General features: G+C 39.1%; 1 protein-coding gene across 4 annotated transcripts in view; it reads right to left on the bottom strand.

Moving 5' to 3' along the window:
• Positions 1-24,792, bottom strand: part of INPP4B (inositol polyphosphate-4-phosphatase type II B) — a 294,823-nt gene that overhangs the window by 207,789 nt on the left and 62,242 nt on the right. For all 4 annotated transcript variants that reach the window (XM_075150076.1, XM_075150074.1, XM_075150077.1 and 1 more), the window contains exon 3: positions 8,459-8,543. In XM_075150076.1, coding sequence (XP_075006177.1) covers positions 8,459-8,543 — 85 coding nt within the window. The remainder of the gene's footprint in view (positions 1-8,458; positions 8,544-24,792) is intronic.

Below are 24,792 nucleotides of genomic sequence, written 5' to 3'. Positions count from 1 at the left end.
AGCTCTTTAGAGTACTCTGACAGCTATGGAGCATAGCATATGAAAATACCTGAAAAATATTCATCCCTGCAAATGTAGAAAGTTTTATTCTGCAGATCCAACAGTTGGTAAATTATATTTTTCCCATACTGTTTCAATGCATGTAATGTTTATGTACAACAAGTTCACATACTAGAAGAAACACAATGTTCAAAATGCATATTGGCAAAAATGTCTGTTGCAATAAAGAAGCAGGTTTATTTATATAATAAAGATCATCATCTCTTTGCTCTTCTCTCCCAATTGTTATGTTGACTATTATTTTAAATCAGCTGCATACAGTAAACCCTAACAAGCTCAGACACTTAATTCCAAGTTTCAGTAGGGAGACAAAACTTAGCTGAAATGAGTCTTTCTGAAAATAAAACTAACAGACCCACAAATGTAATGAAGGCCTCAAATGAGTGGCAGACATATCAGCAGAATTATAGTTGTATTGAAACATCCTAAACGCAGGAATATTTCACGGGTGGACAAAAGCACTTTATACTTTACAATTAAGGAGTTACTGTAAAAAATACAAGTACACAAGCATCCTTTGTTATGCTGTTATTGCTGACACGAGTTACCATGAGTTAGTTTTGGAAAAAAATCCTGACCTTTTGAGAATATTTGCTACTGATTTCAACAAGACCAGTTCTTTTTCTGGTATGCATTCCTAGATTTACTGTTATGATATAATTTTTGAATAGGAGGACATGTAATGTTTAATAACATACAATACTAAGAAAATTTTCTATCTACTTGGGAATCTGCAATAGCAGAACAGTAATTTTCATCTCAGTGCTGGACATCCCTGGTGGGGTTTCAAGTTCAGTGGCATAAACCCAGGGAAGACATTCACACAGTTAAACACAATGGGGTTTTTTGCCAAACAAGCGTTCAATGTACTAGCCCTAAATTCAAAGCAAAATGGTATATGCTTCTATCTTTATCTCTTTTTCTTCTTGAACCCAAGAAAGTCTACATAGCTACAAGAATCAACATAGGACCTTTCAATAGGTGCATAAACTCAAAAACCGAAAGAAAGGGAAAGATTCTGAGATCAGACACTGGGATACTGATGTAACCTAACTGCTGATGTATCAATAGTGTTTGTTCTGACAATAGATTTGTATATATCTAATTGAAATCACTATCTACCTAAATCAACATTTTACAAAGCTTTGTCCTCAGCTTTTCCCAAGATATCTCATTTGTTTCCTGAACCTAGCAGAGTGCTTAAAAGCAAGAGTACTGCTACTATACTACTTGCATTACTACAAGAGCAAATCTAAAAATGTGTGAAGTCAGGCATACTCTTCATATTTGCTGTTAAACACTAGTCTGCAACTGCAGTAAATAACCAGCTATCAGAACGTTTCTTCTCGTTTCTCCACTTTTTCTCAGTTTTGAACTGTCCACTTGAAAATAAATTAAGAGTCACAGCTACTAGCCTCAGGAGAGGAAAAAAAGAAAAAAAAAAAAAATGCCAAATATTACTAATTCCAATGCATGAAGTAGCCTCTAAATGTTAGCGCTGACACTTGGATAATGCAACTGGCACTTGGATAATGCTGCAAAAGCAAGCTCACGCCGAGGCATCATTGGTGAAATCTGTGGGAACAGATTCTGTGGCAGAGCATTCTGTGTTTGCTCTACAGCAGGTGGATGTAGCACTTGGGCCTATAGAAACTCACATCCACTTGGCCAGTCGTGTTGCTACACATGTTTTGAAGGAAAGTTTTGTCGTCTAGGAACTGCCCAACTTCCACAGTGTATAACTGTGTTCAAACCCTTGAATTCCCGTCCTTTGACACACAAAGTGGGCAGAAATAGAGACATCACTTACACTGACGTTACGGAAAGCTAACGTGGTCCAGTGGCTACGCTGCTTCAGGCACCTTCTTAAGCGGAGACACCTCACCAGCAGGTGCTTAGCGGCCCTTCCAGCAGCTTGCCCACCTTCTTTTCCTTATTTCAGTATCAGAGACTCAATTGGAGGCATGAGCTGAGAAAGCAGATACTGGAAAGCAAACATGTCTGTTCATGGAGCCTTTTCTGATCAGGACTCTCTTCACCAACAAGTCTTTAGCTGAAGCGTGATCTCAGTAAGACTTTCTCCCACAGAAGCCAGCTCAAATAAAGAATTCAACCCCCCTGCTCAAATGGGACTGCTGTCAAATAACGAAACAGCAGAAAGAGAAGCTGAGAGATCCCCAGGCACTGGAAAGCCTTTTTCTACTCTAACCCAACTGTCTAAAGTCAGAAGCATATTTTGGTGTTAGTTCCATCATCCTCAAATAACTTTTTTTTTGTTCCCATTATTTTGTAATAATACTTAAATTTCCCAAGTTTTTCAATTTAACAATAGTAACTGCCTCTTTTCTCTGCAAGTACTTTGATATTTCAGTTGTTTTAAAAATGAAAACAAATTTCTTGTTAAAAATGTCTTAATGATGTCCCTCTTAATTTTTAAAGTGCACTTGATTGTAACTTTAATCATAATCTCTTACACAGAAACCTGGGTTTATGTGAAACCACAAATAATGAATTGAGTCACTAAAAAAAGTGTAGGCAGTTATTGGAGTTGAACCTTGTCTTTCAAAAGACTGCGGTTTAATGGAAAGCCTTTTAAAATATAAAATAAAACAAACACATTTCCAAACACTGGTTTTAAAGCTTTTTCATTTGTCATTAATTTTCATTTTTTTCTTAAGAAGGCTTTATTGTTTCATTTTACTAAACGTGTACAAGTGACAGGAAAACTGATACTCTATGGCTTGCTTTATTTTCATTAATGAGAATTATAAGCATAAAATCATGTTGAACAGGATTAAAAAAGAAATTACAGGTAGGATTTAAATAAAAACAAGTACAAAGCACATGGTCAATGTCCAGGATGACAGCCTCTCCTTTTCTAGCAGATCACTATTTTTCCTCCTATGCCAATATGGAAAGTAAGAGACTTCTAAAAGGTTACAGGTTGTCTCTCTCTCTTCACACACGCTAGCAAAAAGTAATTCTCAGTTGCTACCTCAGCAGTGGAAAATGGTTGAGAATATCAATGAGCCACTGCCACTCTAAAATATAAAGCACCATCAGAGTTAACCGCCATATGCTGTAACAAAAGTAGAATGGAAGCTTTGATACGTAAATTATATCTGCAGGATATTTCTAATACAGACATCAGAGGCTTTTAATTCACTAAGCTGACTGAATTCTATATGCTGATGCATTTCATGTTCAAATTAGTAGTGATGAAATCATCCCATGGTTACTCATGACAGTATGTTAATCTTCCTTTGGAAGTTAAATTTTCAATCAAAGATAAAGAATTTAATTAAAAAGTTTATCTTCAGTGTTGGGGGGTTTTTTATTTTTCTATGCTGGAATAAACTTATATAAGTTACCATTATAATCTCCATTTAAGTCCCCACAGAAGCTCACAAAAAGCCTGAGGTATTTGAAATGAATATAGCATGATACCCCAGGTTGGCTAGTGCAGTCTAATACTTCATTTCTTTTAATACCTGTAGGCTTCCACACATGCCTCATTGCTTCTCCCCTTTCATTAAATAAGTACCACACCTATGCTGGAAGCAAGGCAGACCACACAAATATTTAAATACCACAATGCTATCTCAAGACCACTGAGCAGAAATACTGCAGCATTCACCAAAAGTACTAAGCGTGGCCTTTGCAAAGCAGCAGATTGCTTTTGCTGAAAGGAAGTATATCACATCACTGGCTGGACCATCACTCTGCCTTAAAAAAGGCAGGATTCAGAGACCTTGATTCTCTGCCCAGGTCTGCAAGAGTAACCTGAGCACATGCCTCAGTTATTCCATCTCTAAAACAGGGAGTGATACTGACCTGCCTTTCCAAGCCACTACTATCGAAGGAAACTAAAAGCTCCAAAGTTAAGTGGCTTACATACTACAAATGGCAAAAGGGAATGCTTGCCGTCTTAAGGGTATTCCTATATGCAAGCTTTTTTTTTTTGCCTGATACCCTGCAATATGTTTTAGATGACTGTGACCTTGCATTAAAAGCTCTGTCTTCTTCCTCTGTTCCCTCCCTTCCTCCTCACGCCTCACCAGCCCTACCTGGATGTTGGAGCTCTGACCTCCCTAGTTCTCACTAAGGGACCACACACAGTAATGCAATTAATACAGTCTTAAAGGAATCTCTTATCCTGAAAAACAGAAGAGATTTACAGATCAAGAGAAGGCAGTCCTTGAATGTTGTCTCTGACATCTGATTTCATTTCATTGTGCCTGCGTCTCTTGGGTTCATTCCCAGTTTTGTGTTGTGCATCATCACGTGGAGGAAAGGAGGCAGACAGAGTTCTTTGCTCTCACCCACGAGGCTCTATGTAACACAGTGGTCAACTTCAGATTGCTCTTGGGATCGGTTCAAACATCTAGCCACACGAGCTCTAACTGCCCTATTCCATAGAAACGTAACAGTGACCAAAAACTACCAACATTAATGCAACTTTTTGTTCCTGGTTGTCTATCTTTTTGCATCTTTTGCTCAAACACTGACACATCTGGAAGTGGACAAAACACTTAAAGAAAAGCACCTGACGCAAATGAACTGTGGTGTGTTGACCTTGGCTGGCTGCTGGCCACCCGCCCAGCTGCTCACTCACTCTGCCTCCTCAACAGGGCTGGGGGAGAAAAGATGAAGCAGCTCATGGGTCAAGATAAAGACAGGGAGATCACTTACCAATTACCATCCTGGGCAAAACAGAGTCATCTTAGGGGAAAAATAATCTAATTTATTGCAAATTAAAATAGCGCTGACTAGGGAGAAACAAAGACTTTTCCCTGCCTCCACTTCCCCTCTTTTTCCCAGGCTCAACTTCACTCCCGACTCCTCTACCTTCCCCACACCCCAGGCGGCATGGGGGTTTGAGGGCTGGGGTGGTTATGGTCAGTCCGTAACAGTTCCTCTCCGCTGTTCCTTCCTCCTCACACTTCACCCCTGGCTGCAGCGTGGTCTCTCCACAGGCTGCAGGGAAATACTCGCTCCACTGGGGTTTCTCCAGGACCCGCAGGGCAATCTCTGCTCGGGCGCCTGGAGCACCCCCTCCCCTCCATCTGGTCTCACTCTGGTGCTCGCAGGGCTGTTTCTCACACTTTCTGCCCCTCACTCCTCACTGCTGGGCAGCATTTTACCCTTTCTGAAATATGCTTTCCCCGAGGCGCCATGGGCAGGGCTGAGGGGCTGAGCCGTGCCCTGCGGTGGGTCCCTTGGAGCCGGCATGGAGCAGCCCTGGCCGCTCCTCACAGAGGATGCCCTGCAGCCCCCACTGCCAGCACCTGGGCACATAAACCCAGCAGAGTAACCACCTTGAACAGGGGTTCCAGGGTCCAGCAGAGACATAGCTATTCTCTAAATAGCGATGATTATACATTTCTCTGTCTGGTGAGGCCACGATGCCTGCCCATGTTGTACAAGGTGCAAGCTTAGACGGCGCGAACACGGTGGTTATTCCTGAGAAGCATCCAAGGCAAGGCAGTTCACACTGCATTGCTCAAACATTTCAGTGCGCAGCAGCAGTTTCCAGGTTTAAGATCTTTTTGGACAAAAGGGTTGAAATGCTCTCCTTATCACACCGTCGGGATTTCAGGAACAAATCACACTCATGTGAACTGCCACCTTCAGTCGCCATCTCACACCAGTGTCTGACCTGTTCTGCTAATAGCAACTAGTTCATGTTACAAGGGCATGCAAGCAACCAGCCACACACAGAGCGATAGTTCACCTAACAAATCCTTCTGTTTTCTTTCATGGTCTGCTTAGAAACCTTTTGAGCTAGGCTGCTTTGGGAGCACTACACTTGAAGCACTGACAGGATTATCCGCTGCGACTGCCTGACCTCTTCTGCACTCCCCTTATGTTTCAGTGTCTGCATCACCCTAAGGTGATGATCAGCTCTACAATATCACTAAATATTGCATGAAAATGTCCTTCTTTTTCCCCTCCATGTTTACTCCACTGCCCTTTATTACGTTCTCCTCTTAGATATCCCAGTCTCCACTTATTCACGCTTACTTACGTCTCCCAGGATTCAGCCCACCACTCAGAGAATCAGTCAAAAGCTCAGTCCAAAACCCCCCTCACAGTTCCAAGCTGAAGCCCCAGCTGATTTTCTTCATCTTGCAACCTGCAAGATGAAGAAAATGTCCCTTCCCAGCCACACCACAAGTTAAATCTCACAGATCACCTCCGCCTCCTTTCTTGGAGCTTCTGCTGTGTTCTGGCAGAGCTCTCCTCTGTTCCACAAGGAATTTGATATCATGAGCAGGTAATGTCCTCCTATCCCGCTTCCACCTGAATCCTTTAAGTCCCAGATACAGATTTCAGAGCTTTTTTTGGCTCCCAATGGCCAATGGATATATTTTTGTGACAATGCAGCTAGTTTTTCATGATCAAAGCCCCCATTGACAAAGATCTCTCCTCTTAGTTCCCGAGTTTTGCTTTTCTCCCCGCTTTGGTCTTCTGAATTTTGTTCTCTCCTACAGTACATGGATTATTATTTCACTCTTTTGGTATTTTATCCTCACATAGTATATCATCTTCATTTGTCTTCAGTTTTGTTCTAATACCTCATAATAGTCCAGCTTTCTTTTTCTTTTCCCATCCAACAAATCATCAGCCAGGCTCTTATCCTTGTTCTCCAGCACGGGAAAATTGCCAAGTTTGAAATCCATTTCTCCTCTACCGGTCTGTCTCTTCCTCTGTCTTCTTTTGTACTCCTTTGGTTGTGCCCCAGGCACTCACAATCATTCGTTGGCTTTGTATACCTGGAGTTTTCTGTACTATTTCCTCTTTTCTACTTTAATATGTTTTTAGAGGCGGGTCAGAATGCCACCCTTACCTCTAACACCACTCTACTGACCTTCAAACTTTGTTTTGGAAAGTTTGCTTTCTAAACCTGTTTCTCAGGTAGCAATTTCTGTTCCTAACTATGCAAGTATATGTCTTCCTCCACACATATCCACAGTCTCTTTTCCTCCACAGGCAGCCTGACGTGCTTACTCAGTACTCGTTGTTGTCTCCTTCCCCAGCTGTTGGACTCAAAATCTGCCAGTCTCGCTGCCACAGAAACTGTCCCATTTGCAGGCTTCAAAGCTAATTGAAAGAATCCTGTCAGCAATTACAACTCTATTCTTGGTTCAGTTCAGCAGTGTTATGTTCAAGCATTGTAAAAGACATACCAGAAGGGAGCTGACATGACTGTATTTATACCCAAACTGTAACACCACCACCTCATAAAGCTGATGATTCCAATCAGTGAATTGGAACCAATAAGGGCACAATTAGAAAAGTCTTAATTTGAGAGTCAATGGTAATCATTCAGCTGTTATAGTTAGGCAAAGCGATGCTTCCAAATCCAGAAAGAAGTCCTTTTTGATGCAGTGCCTCAACATCAGGCACAAGACATAAGATTTAATTCCACTCCTAAAGATGCAGCTATTCCCCAGAATACTACCCAGAAAAGGATGAAACCCACAACAAATACATTTTAAGTCATTGCCTTCTCAAATGTGACCAAACACTAAGAATCACTTCAGCAGGTGAGGACAAAAGTTAGCATAATTAATGCAACATTTTTCTTGAAGTAGACTGGAGATTTTGGTCAGTAGGAAAAAAAAAAGTAAGTAGGAACTTCTACTAAACGTAAAGCTGGCCATCGAGCCCACAAATGCAGCATAACCTTTTTTCCCCTGTAGCTGGTTTTACTAGCCTACCAAAACTGCTCTTAGACCATTACAGCTAACAGAAAATGGCAAATTGATCTAAGGACTTCAAAACTCTGCAGTGGTATCAGAAAGAATCCACATCATAAAAAATTTCTAACACAATAGCTTTTTGAGTTGTTCCTGCATAGAAAACTCTATGTCACCATTTTCTCCAAGTAAAATCTTTCCACTAAAATAATTATTATGATTTCTACAAAATAACTCATTTTTTCTACTTTTTTTTAATTTTATTAATGAAGAGTTGATAGGAGGTGAGAAAACCAGGAAACCCCTAATTTAATAGGGAGGTTGGCAATGATTAATCATTCAAGAATAAGATTAATCGGCTATGCATCAACGTAAAACCCATACTGTACATAATAACTAACAAACCAGCACATCAAACTTCTATTTATTGTCAGAGGAAGAAGATGACATAAGGCTTTCACTTGATTTTAGGAAAAGTAAAACAATAGCTTTTAGGATTTCCTTTTTAGGCATGAATTCAGAGACAAGTAGTATTTAGATGTATGCATCTAACAGACAACAGGATATATTTTAGCTAAGTTTTTAGCAAAGTTTCAATGTCTGGGTGGTTATTTTTTTTGTTGTCATTTTGGTTGACAGAAGTAAAAAAATTCAGTAAAAAAAATAAAAAACATACTGAGCTGTGTCTTACTTACTGAGAACTATGGAAACAGCTGTTTTACTCCTGAACTCCACAATCCAGCAGCGCTCCAGGATTACCACTTCAGAGGCTTCAGAACTCTGTCAGACATAAAGATGACAAAACGTTAGGATTTGGAACCTGACTGGGAAGTCCTTCTGTTTGGCTGCTCACAGCCAACGCAACGTGTAGATATAAAGACAACAAAGCATAATAGTCACTAGGCAGACGGATACAGGCATTCTTTAATTACTGATCTGTGCCATCCTACTTCAGCTCAATGAGCTATAATGGGAATCAACTTGTTAGAAAAGATCACACAGGAAACTAAGGAAAAAGGAACTCTGTAGTTAGGTTTTTTTCATATTGTAGGTATTCAAAAGTTTAGGTGCCACCTCATTCCTAAGCAAACCAGGCAAGCCCAGCTCATATTTACTAATAAGGCTGAATCAAATGTGGATTCTATTCAGAGTAGGGTACTTTCAAGTGAACAAAATAACACGCAATCTTACAGTAGGCATTTTTCTTCATTTTTTATTTAAAAGGGATTTCTGTATCATCACTTGAAACTTTGAATGTTGTCTCTGGCTATGCAATTCACATGACATTAAGTGATACGGACCTATTGCAAAGTGCAATATGATACAAATTACCACTATCATTTTTTGTGAATGCTCTGCAGAGAAGATGCAGACTCTTCTTCTATTTTAGTACGTGTGACTCATTTTTCAGAAAAGCGAAGCTATCAATCACTCCCTCAGAATTAATCTTTTTTCCCTTAAAACTTTTATTATCCATATTTTATCCCTAACATCTGGTAACAAATAATCCTTAGAACATGCACCCATACACTTTCTCATTGCAGGGTCCCAACATGTATGTCACAGAGCTCATCCTCTACTTCAGTAAGATTCTGCAGGGATTAATGTGAATTCTTATTTTAACATTCCTTCCTCAGGTATTTCTTTATTCCAAGTGATCCTAATGATGAAAAATTTTTCATATTGTGGACCAATTTTACCAAAAGCCTGAACTTTAGTTCCACATATTTAACACTTAATGAATGACTTCATAGAAAAGTTCATATTTATAACACTTGCCTAATATATACAAGTTTTCTTGTCTACCTCTTTCTCTGCATTTATACTGTGTTATTTGGCCTCCCAGAATTAAACTCAAACTTTTTGCCAAGAGTTTCATGTTCATTTTTATATGGATGGCTTGATCCTGCATTTTCTCACAAAAAGAGCCTTTATTTACCTAATAATACCATTGTCTTTCATGAGCAAAAGAGTGAAAATTTAATACAGCAAGAGTGTAAGACTACAGTAAGACTCACGAGTAACAACAGGTAACATTTCGGAAAGTCTAACACGGATTTCCTTGAGAAAGTCTATATTTATTCCCTCCCTCTCATCTTTTACCACTTATTAAATAAATACTCCAAACCCAGTTACTAAAGCACAAATCAACATCCAAAGGTGACAAAAGGTTGAAATAAAACAGAGGAGCAGGGAAAAAGCACATGATGTTGTATTGAAATATGCCAGAAGTCAAGAGAGAAGGTTTACTAGACTAAGAAAAAGCAATCAGACTTATCTCTAGAAACCACTTGTACATTGACTTCTTTGAAATATTATTCAGGCTGGGCTGGTCTAAAAGGGATGCATTGTCCTGTAGACTGAAAAACAGCTAATTGATTGTTTTTTTAAAAAAAAAAAAAAGTGAGAAAGTAATGAAACAGTACAGTGAGTTTTGGGAGAAATACAAGTGCTATGTTGGGAAGTTTTTTATTTATAGAACCCAGAAAGTCGAGCATACATAGTAACCCAGAGGCGACTCTCAGGTGCTGTTGAGTGAGGCATTCTTTGAGGTTCTACCAGAGAAAGTAAAATACAAGAAGTCTTTATGAGCAACAGCTAAAGTCAGCTTGCAAAAATAGGCAATAATAGTTCAAAAAACAAACAGCAGATTAATTAGGAAGAGTTCTCCACTGCAATGATGCTGATAACTATCTTAATTCTTTAGATTTTGAAGCAAGATACCAACACTGATACAGTCTCCCAGATAACCCTCACTTGAAAAGTGGATAATGCAGCCTGATTCCTCCAAGAGCTGGCAATCTTTCAGAAGAGATATGACCAAAAGAAGGGGTTTATTTCAGAAGTTAACAAAGGTCCGAGACAACTTAACACTCAGCTGTGAGTACATGAAAGACTCCTATCCAGCCTCTGTCCAAAAAATAGTCAATCAACTCTAACAGCTTTTCCCCTTTTCAACCCTATAGAAAATGGTTCCTCTGCTGATGCTCATGCCCCACAGATGAAACATGCAAACGTGACAACTCCTAGACTTAACATTTCCTCCAAAACATGTATCTATAGTAGGTGGAAGCCTGTCCGTGTATAAAGAGAAGCAACTCCCTGTTGCATGGCTTTCAGACAAGTCAGGTATTCGGAAAGGCCAGGAATGAAGAATCACAGCTTCCATGTCGTTTGCTATAGCTGCCAAGACTTAAAGGTTTGATGTTTGGATTTGTATATGAAAGGCATATGTATAAGACAAACAAACTGGCAAGCGGTGAGCAAAAAATAACTATCAAATTATTAACAAGAATTTATATTAGTAAGGTTAGTCTCGCAAGGCAGCTGACGTACAACAGTAACTACGAACACAAGAGAGGACAGTTCAGAGTATTTCAAGCTTTCTGCATTTTAAGACAGCAGATGCTGCAGCACAAGAGCCTCTTTAGAGACAAGTTACTCCACTCCCTACGCCAGCGGAAGCTGGAATGAAACAGTGCTGCAACTTCAAGTGAATCTGAATGCTTTTCCAAGATACACAATCCAGTACAGTGATCAGAGGAGATGCATTTGCTTTTTCTGTATGTGAGAGGGAACAAGGAGGGAAACAAGAAAGAAAAAGATGAAAGAGCATAACGCTGCCAGAAAAGAACGTACATGTTGCTGCAAAACATCTCCCACATCCTGACACAAAACTGAAGAAAAAGACCTTCAGAATTATTATTATTGCCGACTTTTCATCATTTAGATGAGCTATGCTCTGTCTGTCACACAAAAAGCTAACAAGAAATTTATTTACAAATGAAATGACAAAATTGTAATCAAGGGAACCATTATGCGTATCTGATAGAGATCAGCTTTGTTTTTCAGTATCTGAAGAGATCCAAAATTTCTCTTCCTTTAAGTGCATAATATGAGCTTGTTTGGACTAGCTATTATTTTATTTTTTCTAGGTTTGTTGTTAATAAAAGGGTAACTTCTAATGATCTGGTCTTTATGCATGGCAAATAGGATCAAAATCAGATCTATAGTAATGTGTTACAATCCAATATATTGTTTTTTTTCTTCCTACCATTGGTAATTTTGGATAATTGTTATTAAAAAACCTTACTGGATCAATCCAAATGCCAAACAGCACCTAGGCCTTGAACCAGTACATCTTTCTTAAAATACTGACAAAGTCTACAGGCACCCCACCAACCCCCCAGATCGGGGAGCTTTAAAACACTGATCTGAGGAGGAAATTAAATGATTCATAAATCTAACTTAAATATCCTAGTAAAACTGATAAAGTGGCAGAGTGCCCAAACCCTAGAATTAGCAGAAACCTTTTCAATTCGCTTTGCCAAAGGATTGGCCGAGCTTTGCTATCAGACCGCTGTTGTAAACCCAAAGTACTGCTGTACTACTGACTCCACTGCCGTCTGCTGTAACTGCCAGGAGTTTCCATGAAGACATCCCTGCTTCTGTGGAGTCCATGCCCAAAACTGAAATAAGAGATAGTCACACCAAAACGCATGAGTCACACCAAAACACACTCTGCTAACTGCATATTCATACATACACCACTGTACACAGCTCCTTCTAACATAAAGGAAGCTTAATGATATTAAACTGGCGACCATCATTCAAGTACCTAGCTCCAGATTCACAAGCAATCTGAAGTATACGTGGCATAGAGAAGTTTTCTGATAAGAGTAAACTAAGCATTTTCGCAGTTAGAAAGCGTAAAAACCAAACCCACATTGTCCAGCGGTGAGGGAAGCACACAGGATTTGAAATCACATTGGTACATTTTTGCAGTTGTTGCTAACTATCTGCACTGAATTTGTAACTTACGCTGTGACTGGAATTTGTAACCACGTTATTGCAGACTTCAGTCTGCCGTTTTTCTTTGGACTGGGGAGAAAAAAAAAAGCTTTCAAAAAAATGAAAGCGCTGAGAAACTCTTAAAACTGTCAGGCAGAGTGGCATGTTTGAGCTATTTTTGCATTCCTGTAGATCTGACTTGATGTACCATTGTGGGGGGGAGGAAGTGTGTCATTATGAAAGGGTTTTACAATAGGAGATTTGTTGCTGTAGGGAGGGGAAAAAGAAAAAAAAAAACCTACTGTTAGCTATATCAAGTCGAGAACTAAACTGACAGTTAAAATTAGAAGGGACATTCCAAGCAATTCCTCTGTGTAAAAACAATAAGTAGAAAAGTAAAGCTATAGCATTGTAGAAAAAACAAACACTACAGAAAGTAAAAACTCTTCTAATAAGACATTACAAAAAGCCTCCACAGGCAACCACGGGCAGGCGGGGGGGTGGGGGGGAGGTGGGTGTGAATGTCACAGTTTATTTTTTTAAAAGCATATTTTTGCAAACTTGAAATAATTAAATCGAAAGCCTTATAGAGCAGGGATGCTACATACACCGATCTATTTATGCTTTTTAAAACAGTTATTTTCTGCCTGCATTTATAAGTATTCCTATGATAAAAACAAGTTGAAGACAGAAATTTTACGGAAAGGTAACAAAACATAACTAAAATGGACAAAATTAGTCACACAGAAGTAACACAAAAGAATATGCTAGGGAACAAAAAAAAATGAAAATACTTTCAAAATACAAACGACGAGATTTGGTTTCAGTTCTTGCTTGCTATTAAAGAAAGTATTTGCAACAGAGGGGTTTGCCTGAAGGGCCTGGTAGCAGCAGGTGAAGTTTTTCAAATTATTTTGAACCCGTATCATCTCTCCCCCAAACTGCAAAGTCATCACTGTCCACCACTTACTAGAAGACATATCTAATGCCTTCACTGGAAGCCTTAGAGGAAAAGTTCGTGACTAGGAAACCTGAAAGACCAGGTATTTGGGCACCTAAAAGGCTGCTTTCAGTGATACACGGGCCAAGTGCCTAACTTGCAAGCATGCAAAGCAAAGTGACGCGCCCACTCCTCATCAGGGACTCTTCCCTAGCTCCACCACGTACCTACTGTGTAAACCTGGTTCAGAAAATCTCAGTGTCCTCAGACTCCTACCGAAAGCTGCCTTTCCAGGAGAAGAGCTAGAAGACAGTGAATAGGCGTGATGATACGGCCGCTATCTCTTGGCACGCCTGCAGTGCGACCAAAGGTCTGCCACGCATACGTAACATATAATGGTATTAACGATAGCCTAGTGTTAACCTAACTAGCAGCGAAGTCCTAACGGCATTAAAAATGGCACAAGCTGTACAACTTGCCTATGATACTGAGTTTTTACAACTTCACCGGTACTGGCAATTGAGCTAGTCAGATTGATAATAGCTCTATAATGCACGCATACGGTCAGGTCGTGCTTTTGACTACGCTATAAACGTTACCGCCTACATTTGCTATTTCAGTGTTAGCACAGATAATGTTCATCAATCCGCAGTTAAAGCACAGCTTTTTTATATATATGAACAAGAAAAAAGCAACAGGATTTGTCAGGGTAATTTCATTCACAAATAGAAAAGCTAATAGTCTTAAAACGTAGGCAGGTACAACATACTTCTACAGCAATATGCCCATTGCCAAATAGATCAAAATACACTGTTCTAATTTTGAGGTATTAACAAATGACTGCACGACATACGCAAGCATATAATTTGCAGAATTAAAAACGCCCCTTTAAATGTTGGCAACAATCTGAAATCTCCTTTAGTATTATATATTCTTCTGCCATATTAATATTCCCACCCTGCGCCTATTAAGAATCGCAAAGCCTACGCCCCAAGCTGCGTGATAAGGAAGAATATGCTTCCTGGGCATCTGATGAGGCGCTTCAATTATTCCAGACAGGCTGTAACCTGGTAGTTCATTGCAACCACCTTTACAAACTGTCAGCTCACTCAGAGATACTCAAATCATGTTTTTCAAAAAATGCCCTAACCCCTGTGGTTAATCCATCATGCAATGCTACCAGATACCAACTTCATGCTGACAATATAATACCGCTAATCTGCATTCACTCTGGAAAATGTTGTGGACTGACGTCACTGAACAAATCCTGCAGAACAGACAAGTACTTTTAATAGACTATTACCTTTAACAAATGTGAATACCTAACCAATAGTAATTTTCTTTTCAGTTTCAAAATGCATTAGTAGTACTAATAATGTACAAATACACATTCTCTTTATTCACACCCCGCATTCACTCAGTTTATTATGCACGAGCATAATTAAAAAATGAAAATTAAACACTTTCTACATTCTACACACAGCTTGAAACAATCTCAAATTACCCTTCCTACCTAAAAAGTTAATTATATACAGTTCAGATAGGAATTAGTTAAGTTTTTCAAAGTTATATTTTGGTGCAAGACTCCAGTGCTGTATCACAACACATGCCTCGGATAATATGCTTTTTAAAAAAAATTCTCCCCCTTTGTTCTACACTTTTTCACTGTCATTTAAAAGATGTGTTATTAATCTCTGGCTCAGTTCCCAATACATTGCCTTTTTACTTTAAAAATAGCTTAAAATAAGAATTAAATGTTAACTGGATTTTAAAATTAGGTATGACAGCTTAATTACAGCTTTTACCAGTTTCAGCAGTACCAGGGAAGTAAGGAAGGCAGAATACAAAAACATTATTGCTACAAGTATTGTGTGTTTGTAAAATGCATTATCTTTGGATATTTAAAAGTGGACAATGAAGTATGTTTCTTTCCACCGCTAAGAATTCTTACAATTTTTACCATTTTATTGCAAGTCTTGCAACATCTGGCATAACTTTCAGTAACTCTCAGTTCCTGGAGCCACAATATCACACGCTTTTATTCTAGATCTCAGGCTTCCTGGAGGAGGGGAAAAGAAGTAAAAAAAACAAAACAAAACAAAAACCCCACCCACTCATGCCCCCCCCCCCCCCCAAACCACACCCAAGCACCCTAAACACAAGGTTTCCAGAGATCTTTTTGTTGCTTTTAAAAAGATGTGCATGATTTTTAAGCCAAACTCCTAGTTTTTCAGGGCCGTAACTTCTTAAATCTTGAGGTGGTGATACCACCCTTGTAAAAGAGATACAACCAAAATCTCCTTGCTGAATTTGAGTCACAAGAGCTTACACCTCTTCACATTAAAAAAGGTTCAGATGAAACAACTGATTATACAAACTACCCCCTTCCTTCAGGAAGCCCAAGGAGAATGATGGGAAGACCACCAGCCACTCCTTGGGGACAAATTCTCTGCCAAGTTCATTGTGCCTCATTGACGCAGGGAGGTATACATACCTCTGCAGGGTAGAATATAGCTTGCAGAAAGATTTCAGAAGAATGTAATTTTATTTTCTGCTAGAGGAAGAAAAAGAGATTTCACTGAAGTGTTTGAGAAAAGAAATATTTTACTGGTTTTGGTACAGTTGACTAACAACAGATGATAAGTTTCTCTTGATACTCAGGACGCACAAAATAAGTTTATTGGTAGCCAACATATTATGTTTTCCTTTTAAGTAACCATTTCCAGTTGTGAGTAAGCTATTAAAAAAAACAAAAAAAAAAAACAAAAAACACAACAATGGCTGTACTCATTGCGCTCCCTACATGAGAACAAAAGTCCTACCTGAATGGTTAACAAGCTTTATTTTTTATTTGGTCATTTCAATTCAGTACCAATTTCAGCCCGAACAATATTGTGCTGGCAAGATCCAGTTAAAAGGAACATCATATTTAACGCTAGGACAGTTCTAGCTATTTGACTTTAACATGTGAGAAAGTGCAAAAATAGAAGCATTTCAAGCACCAGTTAGCCAGGCCCAAATTGATCCCAGTGGAAAGGGGACGCACATACAGATCTGTTATTCCTCTGGCAAACTCTGCTGAGCAAGATTTTACCAGCTCTGATTGCTAAAGGATTGAAGAACCAGGGTCTGATGACAATTACGGCACTCCATTGCTATGATATTCCCCTTGGTATTGAGAAGAACAAACGTGACGCAGGACTTCTAGGGCACCAGGGAACCGCTGGAATGGGACCAATAGGCAATACAAAGTCCCACTTGCAATGGGGGGGGTGGAGGGAAGACCACTGTCATGAGTATGAGTGTGTTTTGGTATGCAAGTAAGAAAGAAGGGGACAAAACCCCAGGAGCCAAGTAAGACAACTGGGAACAATGGTTCCCTGACACAGGGTCTGAACATGGGCTGTGCAGCCCCTGCAATAAAGAAGGTAAGGAACAAACACCTTTTCTGGGTTGCACTGAGTCCCATGCTATTAAACCCATGCTGAAATTAATTTTGCTACGAGAGTGTCTAAAAAAAGACTCCTAGCAAGCAGAAATGGTTGCTGTTGGCAGTCCCCAAAATATGACAGGCATGGAAGAGTGATACAGAGAGTTCATGAGTAAGGAAGAGAGGAAGGAAAGGAGCGCGTGCTGGGTATAATACATTTAGCCCACAGCCATAACAACTTCCTTGACTTCCTAGCAGTTCCAGATAAATTAGGGTAGCAAAAGGTCTTTGCGTTTCTGAAACTGCTTGCTGAAAAGTTAGAGGATGCTTGCCACTAAAACCGTATCACGGAGGGGACGGAGTTACACCGTATGCCTGACGGATGCATCCTGATGTGAAGAAATTCAGAAATTGTGGGGCACTATGACCCCTCTCCACTCTCTTGGGTATAGATAATATTCAACTAAAGGAAACCCTGCACAATGCTCCACACAAGTTCATGAAAGGGACATTTCAGACAGTGCGAGTTCTGGACATCAGAGTTTCCTTTACCTAAGCCAGTTCATGTTTTCCTCACAGATTTGAAATCTTTTCGCAGTTCAGATGTTTAATTCTGATTTAATTCCAAAACAGGGTACCTATTTGTCAGAAAGTGTTTAAACAAGAGATGATCCAAATTGACAGGCAAAATGAAGAAAAAGAAAATGGAGAAGGGAAAATATGTACTTGGAGTAATTTTACTTGGTAACTTATACCCCCTGTTGTACAGCAATCATCCTTCAATTGCTGTCATTTAATTAAGTTATTAATTTCCCTAATTAATTCAAAAAAGCAGTTTCTTGTGCCTTTATTACCTGCTCTTTATTCTGAATTTGGGTCACATGAGTGGCAGGCATGCAATGAACTCCATCCACTTTCTTACCTCTGTGTTATTTGACTGCTCTTGTGAAACACAAGCCTTAAATAAGAGCATTTCGGCATAATTCACAGACTCTTTCTTCTGCCAGTCTCTGACTGACAGTCAAAATATATCAATTTAAAAAACAAGCTGTCTAGAACTTTAGGAAGACATAACATTACAAGTGGCTCAAGCTATCAGCAGCTCTGATGAAGGCTCTGCACTTTTAGATAATGTGTTACCAATGCACGTAAACACCGACAGTGTTGAATAGAGCAATCAGCTTTGTATCTTTATTACTGAAGATAAATAAAAGACCATCATTTCCTTTTACAGTGACTCTCCCCATCAGAAAACCAACTTGCAAACACCCAATCAAAACAATTGGATGTAGTCTAATACTTTTATTTATAAACAATTACAGTTGGCTCCCTGTTTGGCTGAAGTTTTTTACAGAATCACAGAGTGGTTGAGGTTGGAAGGGACCTCTGGAGGGCATCTGATCCAACCCCCCTGCTCAAGCAAGGCCACCTACAGCCAGTTGCCCAGGTCCGTGTCCAGACAGGTTTTGAGTATGTCCAAGATGGAGATTCCACGGCCTCTCTGGGCAACCTGTGCCAGGGCTCGGTCACCCGTAGAGTGAAAAAGTATTTCCTAATATTCAGAGGGAACCCCCTGTGTTTCAGTTTGTGCCGATTGCCTCAGGTCCTGTCACTGGGCACCACTGAAAAGAGCCTGGCTCCATCCTCTTTGCACCCTCCCTTCGGGTATTTACAGGCGTTGTTAAGATCCCTCCTGAGCCTTCTCTTCCCCAGGCTGAACAGGCCCAGCTCTTTCAGCCCTTCCTCGTATGACAGATGCTCCAACCCCTTAATCTTTGTGGCCCTTCGTTGGACTCTCTCCAGTATGTCCGTGTCTCTTCTACTGAGAAGCCCAGAAGTGAACATCAAGCCCAGAACTGGACATTTCTTATATTGTAACAATTTCAGAGTTTAAATGATTTCATGACTTACATGACTACTATGATTTTAGTGTACTTTATGTACTTTAGCTTTCAGTACTGCAAATGATTGAACTGTCAGCAATGTTGCACAGTTTCTGTCTTTTTCTTTCTTTTTTTTTTTTTTTTAAAGATAGAACACTTACGTTTCAGAATACAATAAAACGGAATTGCAGTAAAACAATATTTTAACCAACATAGAATGATATCACCACTTAACAGCTACGTCAGTACTATGAGTTAACAACCCCTCTACCATTATGTTGACTACAGCATAGCTACCGGCTATGAAGAGACCCCTCAAAAACCCATCATCTCTGGATTTCAATGTCAAGGTGCCCTGACCACAGATTTGCCCCCAGACAGGTCACAGTAATCCTGTGAATTCTGGCATGTCTGAGCCCATGCATACTTGACATAAAACCGACATGCAATATTTCCAAGAGAACAGCTGTATCAGACCAAAGACCCGTTATTCTGCCTACAACAATTGCCACAAGTAAGTGTCCAAGGAAGAGGAAAAGCAGGGCAATCACACGCAGGACACTCTCAGCCCCTGGCTGTTTTCACATCAGGGTTTTTCCTCAGATGCCTGTTCCATTCACTAACTCTCAATGATGCTCCTCTTTCTTGAGAGCACCTAGTATTTTTTCAAATACGTGTCTTCTTTTAGCATCTAAAGCATCTTATGGGCAAGCAACTCCAGTATTTCCACTACCTGTTCCATGAAAAAACACCTTCTTTTGTTGGTTTGTAATCCAGTTCCTATTGGCTTCATTTAACATCCTGAGTTCTTGCACTGGAAGAGACAGCCAACCGGTAACCCATATCATCTTCTTCGAGCTGATCATGATTTTGCAGATTACTATCAGAGACCACCTTAGTCATCATCTCTTTTTCCAGGCTGAAGAGTTTTATCTTCTTCATTCCTTGTCCTGATGACTCTAACAGCCCTTTCTCTGAAACTTTCCCAGCTCCTCTATATCCTGTAAGATGAGGGGAACTGAACTGCATGGTGGATCTTTACAGAGAGAGTTCTCTGCTTTGTTCTCTCCTTTCCCAACAACTCCTAACATTCAATACACTTTTTGACCACAACTGATCTTCCATCTGATCCTTTCATGCAACTGTAACTCTCTACAGATCTCACTCGGGGGATGGAGGGGGGGGTGAGGGGCAAGGGGCGGAAATAGTTCAAAGCCCATTGTTTCGATGGGAAATTTTTATTATTTTTCTTCACATGCGTAACTTCACATTTAGCCATGTTGAATTTTATCTGCCACTTTATTGCCTAATGATTTAGGCTTCTACGGTCATTCTACAATTACTCATACTTGACCCCCCCAACCTAGCTATTCAGTAAGCTCGTATCATCAGACTTTCTCACCTCATTGCTTACCACCTTCTCACTGTTCATGTACATGTGACAGCACCAGCCTCAGCACACATCCCTGCTGATGCACTCCACTGTAAGAACTGGCCAAGTAGTCGTAGTTCCTAGACCTTGTATTTTGCTCAACTAGTTATCCGTGCTAGACTTCCCCTCTCCTATTACAATGTAGTGATCAGCATTATTTGTATCAGAACGTGAAAAAAACTACATTGAAAGGCAAATAAAAGATGTAAGTGTATATAAAGTAAACAAATATAGTTGCTTATATAATCATTTTGCACGCACTCTTGGAAGTGAAAGATGTTTTCAGGGATCATACAGATCATCCATTGATTTAAATGATGCACAGACTGCATGTGCAGTTATTCAAATACTTTGAAAATATGAACATCATAAATGACAACACAAATTGCAGCAAAAACAAGGTATTCAAAAAATATTTCAAGTGCAGAGAAAACCAAGATTAAATTGCATTCTGCTGGTCGGCCTCCAACAAGTAACATGTTGTGCAAATTACCACTGCAGAGAACTGTAATTTATTCAAGACTTAGTTTCATGATCCACAGAACTCCAAAGAGACAATCTCAGGATGGACTCTTACCCCTTCATAACAAAAACCTTTCTTCATAGTACCTTCTTCTCAATGTAAGTCTTATGTTTTCCCAAAGTGAAAAAATCAATCCAAAATTCACTATATGCTATCAACTTTTCCCACAACCTCGGAATAAAAAATTGGAATAAGAACACTGCAAAAATTAAGCGGTTTGAATATTTTAAATTATAAATTTTAAGTGCTAATATATCCAATGTATGTATTGTAAAAATAACCCCTGCTCTTCTGATTCCTTGGACTGCCCATAGTGATGTTCACTTTTATTTGAAAGCAAGCTATGATTTTCCCCCCTGAGCACAGTGCTTTTGAAAGAAGCAAACAGAATATTTTTCAAGATGCTCAAGACTCAGTGTGCCAAGAGATGGGTGTTGTGTCATTAGCGATAGTCCCTAAGAGGATCAAAAGAATTCCTAGCACACCTGTAAATTGTCTTCAATTGCCCAACATCAATAAATTCCAACTTCTAAACAGAGAACCAAGTAAGACAAGCCTTTTAATTCTTTTTTAAGCTTCTTCATTTTAACTTCCTCACTCCTCCTCCAGCATTTATTTGTCCTCTCCTCTCTTTTTTGCAGCTAAAGGAATGGCAGCCCTCCAGATCACTCCCAAGCTCAAAGGGGCGTAACAAGTTATGCCAGAGTACAGCTCTGCCTTTAACCTGCCCTGGCATCCATGTCTGTGTTCTTTGTGAGAGCTGCAAAATTAGGCCCTTGATATTCTATATGCATATCTGCGATATTTTATGTTTGAAGAAAAATAAAACAAAACAAAAAAAGGCAGACCACATAGAAACCCAAACCTGTTATGGCCATGGAAAGAAAGACGAGGGTTTTTTTTCTCCCAAAGAAACTTTTCTTCCCATATTCCCTTGCAACCAGTAAGTCACTGGACATAAAAGGCAGAGTGAGCAATTTGTGTGTGGGCACCCAGAGAAAAACCACCTAGGTTACAAGCTCTCAATTTAGAAAGCTTACATCATACTCTGTGAAATGAGAAAGACTTACTAAAACTCATCAATTTTAGTTTAAAAAAAGAAAAATCCCTCCCTTCCCTACTGATTAACAACGTTATTTTATTTCAGACATGGTACTGACTTTCTGATCTTCAGGATTACATCTCAGGAGCTCTCTCACTAAACAGGACCTAGTAAAGTATTCATGTGACAAATTGTAGAAGTTAGATGCTTGGGAATTAGAAGACAAACACTGTAAGCAGCAAGAACAATTTTTAGTAAGTTAAGTACCAAAGGAAATGGTGCCATCTCACAAATATTAAGCCCATCCCATTTTATTCTTAATAAGCAGATTTTGTATACAGATTTTGAAAAAAACAAATACCTCAGCTCAAAAAAAAAAGTTTCTTGCTTTACTAGAACATCATGTATTCTATTTTAGGATATTCGTAAGAACAGTAACTAAGCATGAAAAAATGTTTAAAAAAAAAAGTACATTCATACAGACAATTGATTCAGGACAAAACCAGCCAGATATCAGTAGAAGGACACTTCTCATAAAACAGTTGCTTCATCTCTAATCTCTCAGGCCATCCTCAAGGGAAACCTACACACCACTTCTCAAATACAAGCTTTGGAACGGAGGGTGCAGTTTTACAGGCAACTGAACTGGCATAACAGCTAAAATTCATAACTCTGCTAGACAGCAAATACATGCAATGGGCCATAAAATAAAAATCATGGGCTCAGTCTGACCTCTCTCTCCACAGCCAACTCCTCACACTCCACCAGCTATAAACTGCCCGTCTCTTTTCCTTAGGAGACAACTGCTTTCTCATCTCTTCCCTCCACCAAGAACACCCTGTCTACTCTTCTCCGGCCTCCCCTCCAAGGAGCTATCTTTCCTTTCCAAGAGGGTAAAATTGATCCGTATTTAATTGTACTCTGAGCAATGGTCTTCACCTTCTATTTAGCTTTGAATACTGATGTTTGGATGTCAGACTTTAACAAAGGCATTTGTGATCAAGAGCTTGTCACTTCCCAGCTGCGTCACTTGGTCTAATAAACTCCATAGCCTCTAACTACTGACCGTGATTATGTTCTCACATCATCACAGATACACCACCACTATCATTGTTCAGAGTAACGTGCACAAAAATAAAATGGGAGTAACGAGCCCACAGAAAGAAATTTTAGGAAGGGTGTTTGTAACAGTTAGGAAAGAAAGATCAATAGGTAAGTACGTGTGAGCAAGAAGGGTACCTACTTGTTTGAGCGGGCACACCATAATACATTTAAATTCAAACTAAATTTAGTGACTTGATGTGCAGTGCAAGTAATGTTTTCAAAGACACCTATCAAAGAGTAGCATGGGGGTTTCTATCTAACCTATTTACCAGAAATTCTTTTTTAAATAATGAGTAGTAAATACGTTAAAGCAAACTTTTATCTGTACTTAGACCTATCCACCTTCTCTCTGCAAATAAAATCTTTTCTTCCTACACTTTACAAAAATCAAAGTATATTTAAAAAGAAAACCACAAATTCAGCCCGAGCCCATGACTGCAAACTCCAGCTATGCAATCACTATTTGAAGCCAAGAGCACGAAGAACAAAAAAGTCCATCTGCAGAAACTACTATCAGTCTCCCAGATTTTCAAATATTTAACTGTCATGTTCTACACTCAAAGCAGAAAGAAAAACAAATAGAGGCATCATAAGGTTAGTTTAGTCAAATGCAATTATCCAGAAACTCTCTGTTGATTACAGCATCAACAGGCCCTAAATATTTCTTTATTTACATCTAAATGCTATTTCAATACATTTTATATGCCTTGATATAGTGAAGAAACCGGGGCCTACGGTACCACGTGCTGGCTATAAACAGCAAGCATAAAATTGGTTGTTAAAATTAATGGTAAGTGACAAGCTCTCACATGCCTTAAGACAAATATCCTTCATGGAATCATAATAAAAATATTCAAACCACTGATTCAACACACAGGTATTTATAATCTTAACAAAAAACTAAATTACGACTTCCATCTTCTTAAAGCATTCTGCTTTAAACATTGAGGCTTTGTTCAAAACGATCTACTAATTAAAGTAAATCAGGTTTTTATACTCATTGGGAAAAGACAGCTAAACGATTAGTGCTTTTACTTCCAACAGACGCACTTAAGTTTGTGGTGTTATAAATGACTCCACTACAAGGCTGTGAAGCAGTTCCCACGTAAAGTTATTTAGTAGTACATTTATAGTGACACAAACAAATTTAAGTTTCAAGTTGCGAAGAACTGTTGCATTTCCTAAACTAACATTACATGCAGAGTTATGGTTTTAAGGGAAAACATCGTGACTCCTACAAAAGAAAACCTGGATTTCAAAAAAAAAAAAAAAAAAACCACCAAAAAAACTAAAAAACCACACACCCCCAAAAAAAACCCCAAACCCCCCACCCATCAAAACCTAAAACCACAAACAGAAAACCTCACACAACACCTCAGTGAAAGGAAACTAAATGGAAAAAAAAAATTATTTATGAATACTAAAACAAAAAAGAGAGATCTTCCAGAAAATCCAGCAGATCAACTAGTTCAACTCAGCGTTGTCCACAACTTCAGCTAGAAACGTATCAACTTATTTCCAGGCTAGTATTCTGAAATGAAAGTGTCATTTAAGATGTTCAGAAGATTCCCTTAAAGGCTATTAATGAAAATTTTAAAAATACTTTACAGAAAAGAAGAAAAAAAAAAAAAAAGATGGTATATGTTGATACTTGTGCACACTAAGCAGATGTTGGACAACTGACCTGGTTATTTTTACTTCAAACATTAGTAAGACAATTTAGAATAGCCTGTCTTGCTCGTAGGTGAAAACAGAGCATCAGTCTTCTCTCTAGTCCATTTTCATCAGTCTGTTTAAAGGCCACTTTTACTGAACATTCTTAAATAAAAGTAGTTGACAGAGGTGGAAAATCTTCCCCAGCAAAGTATATAGAAGAAGAAACAC

The sequence above is a fragment of the Calonectris borealis genome, chromosome 4, assembly GCF_964195595.1.
Source record: "Calonectris borealis chromosome 4, bCalBor7.hap1.2, whole genome shotgun sequence".
Lineage (NCBI taxonomy): Eukaryota > Metazoa > Chordata > Aves > Procellariiformes > Procellariidae > Calonectris > Calonectris borealis.
The sequence above is the reverse complement of the archived record's forward strand: the minus strand, read 5'-3'. Positions and strand labels throughout refer to the sequence as shown.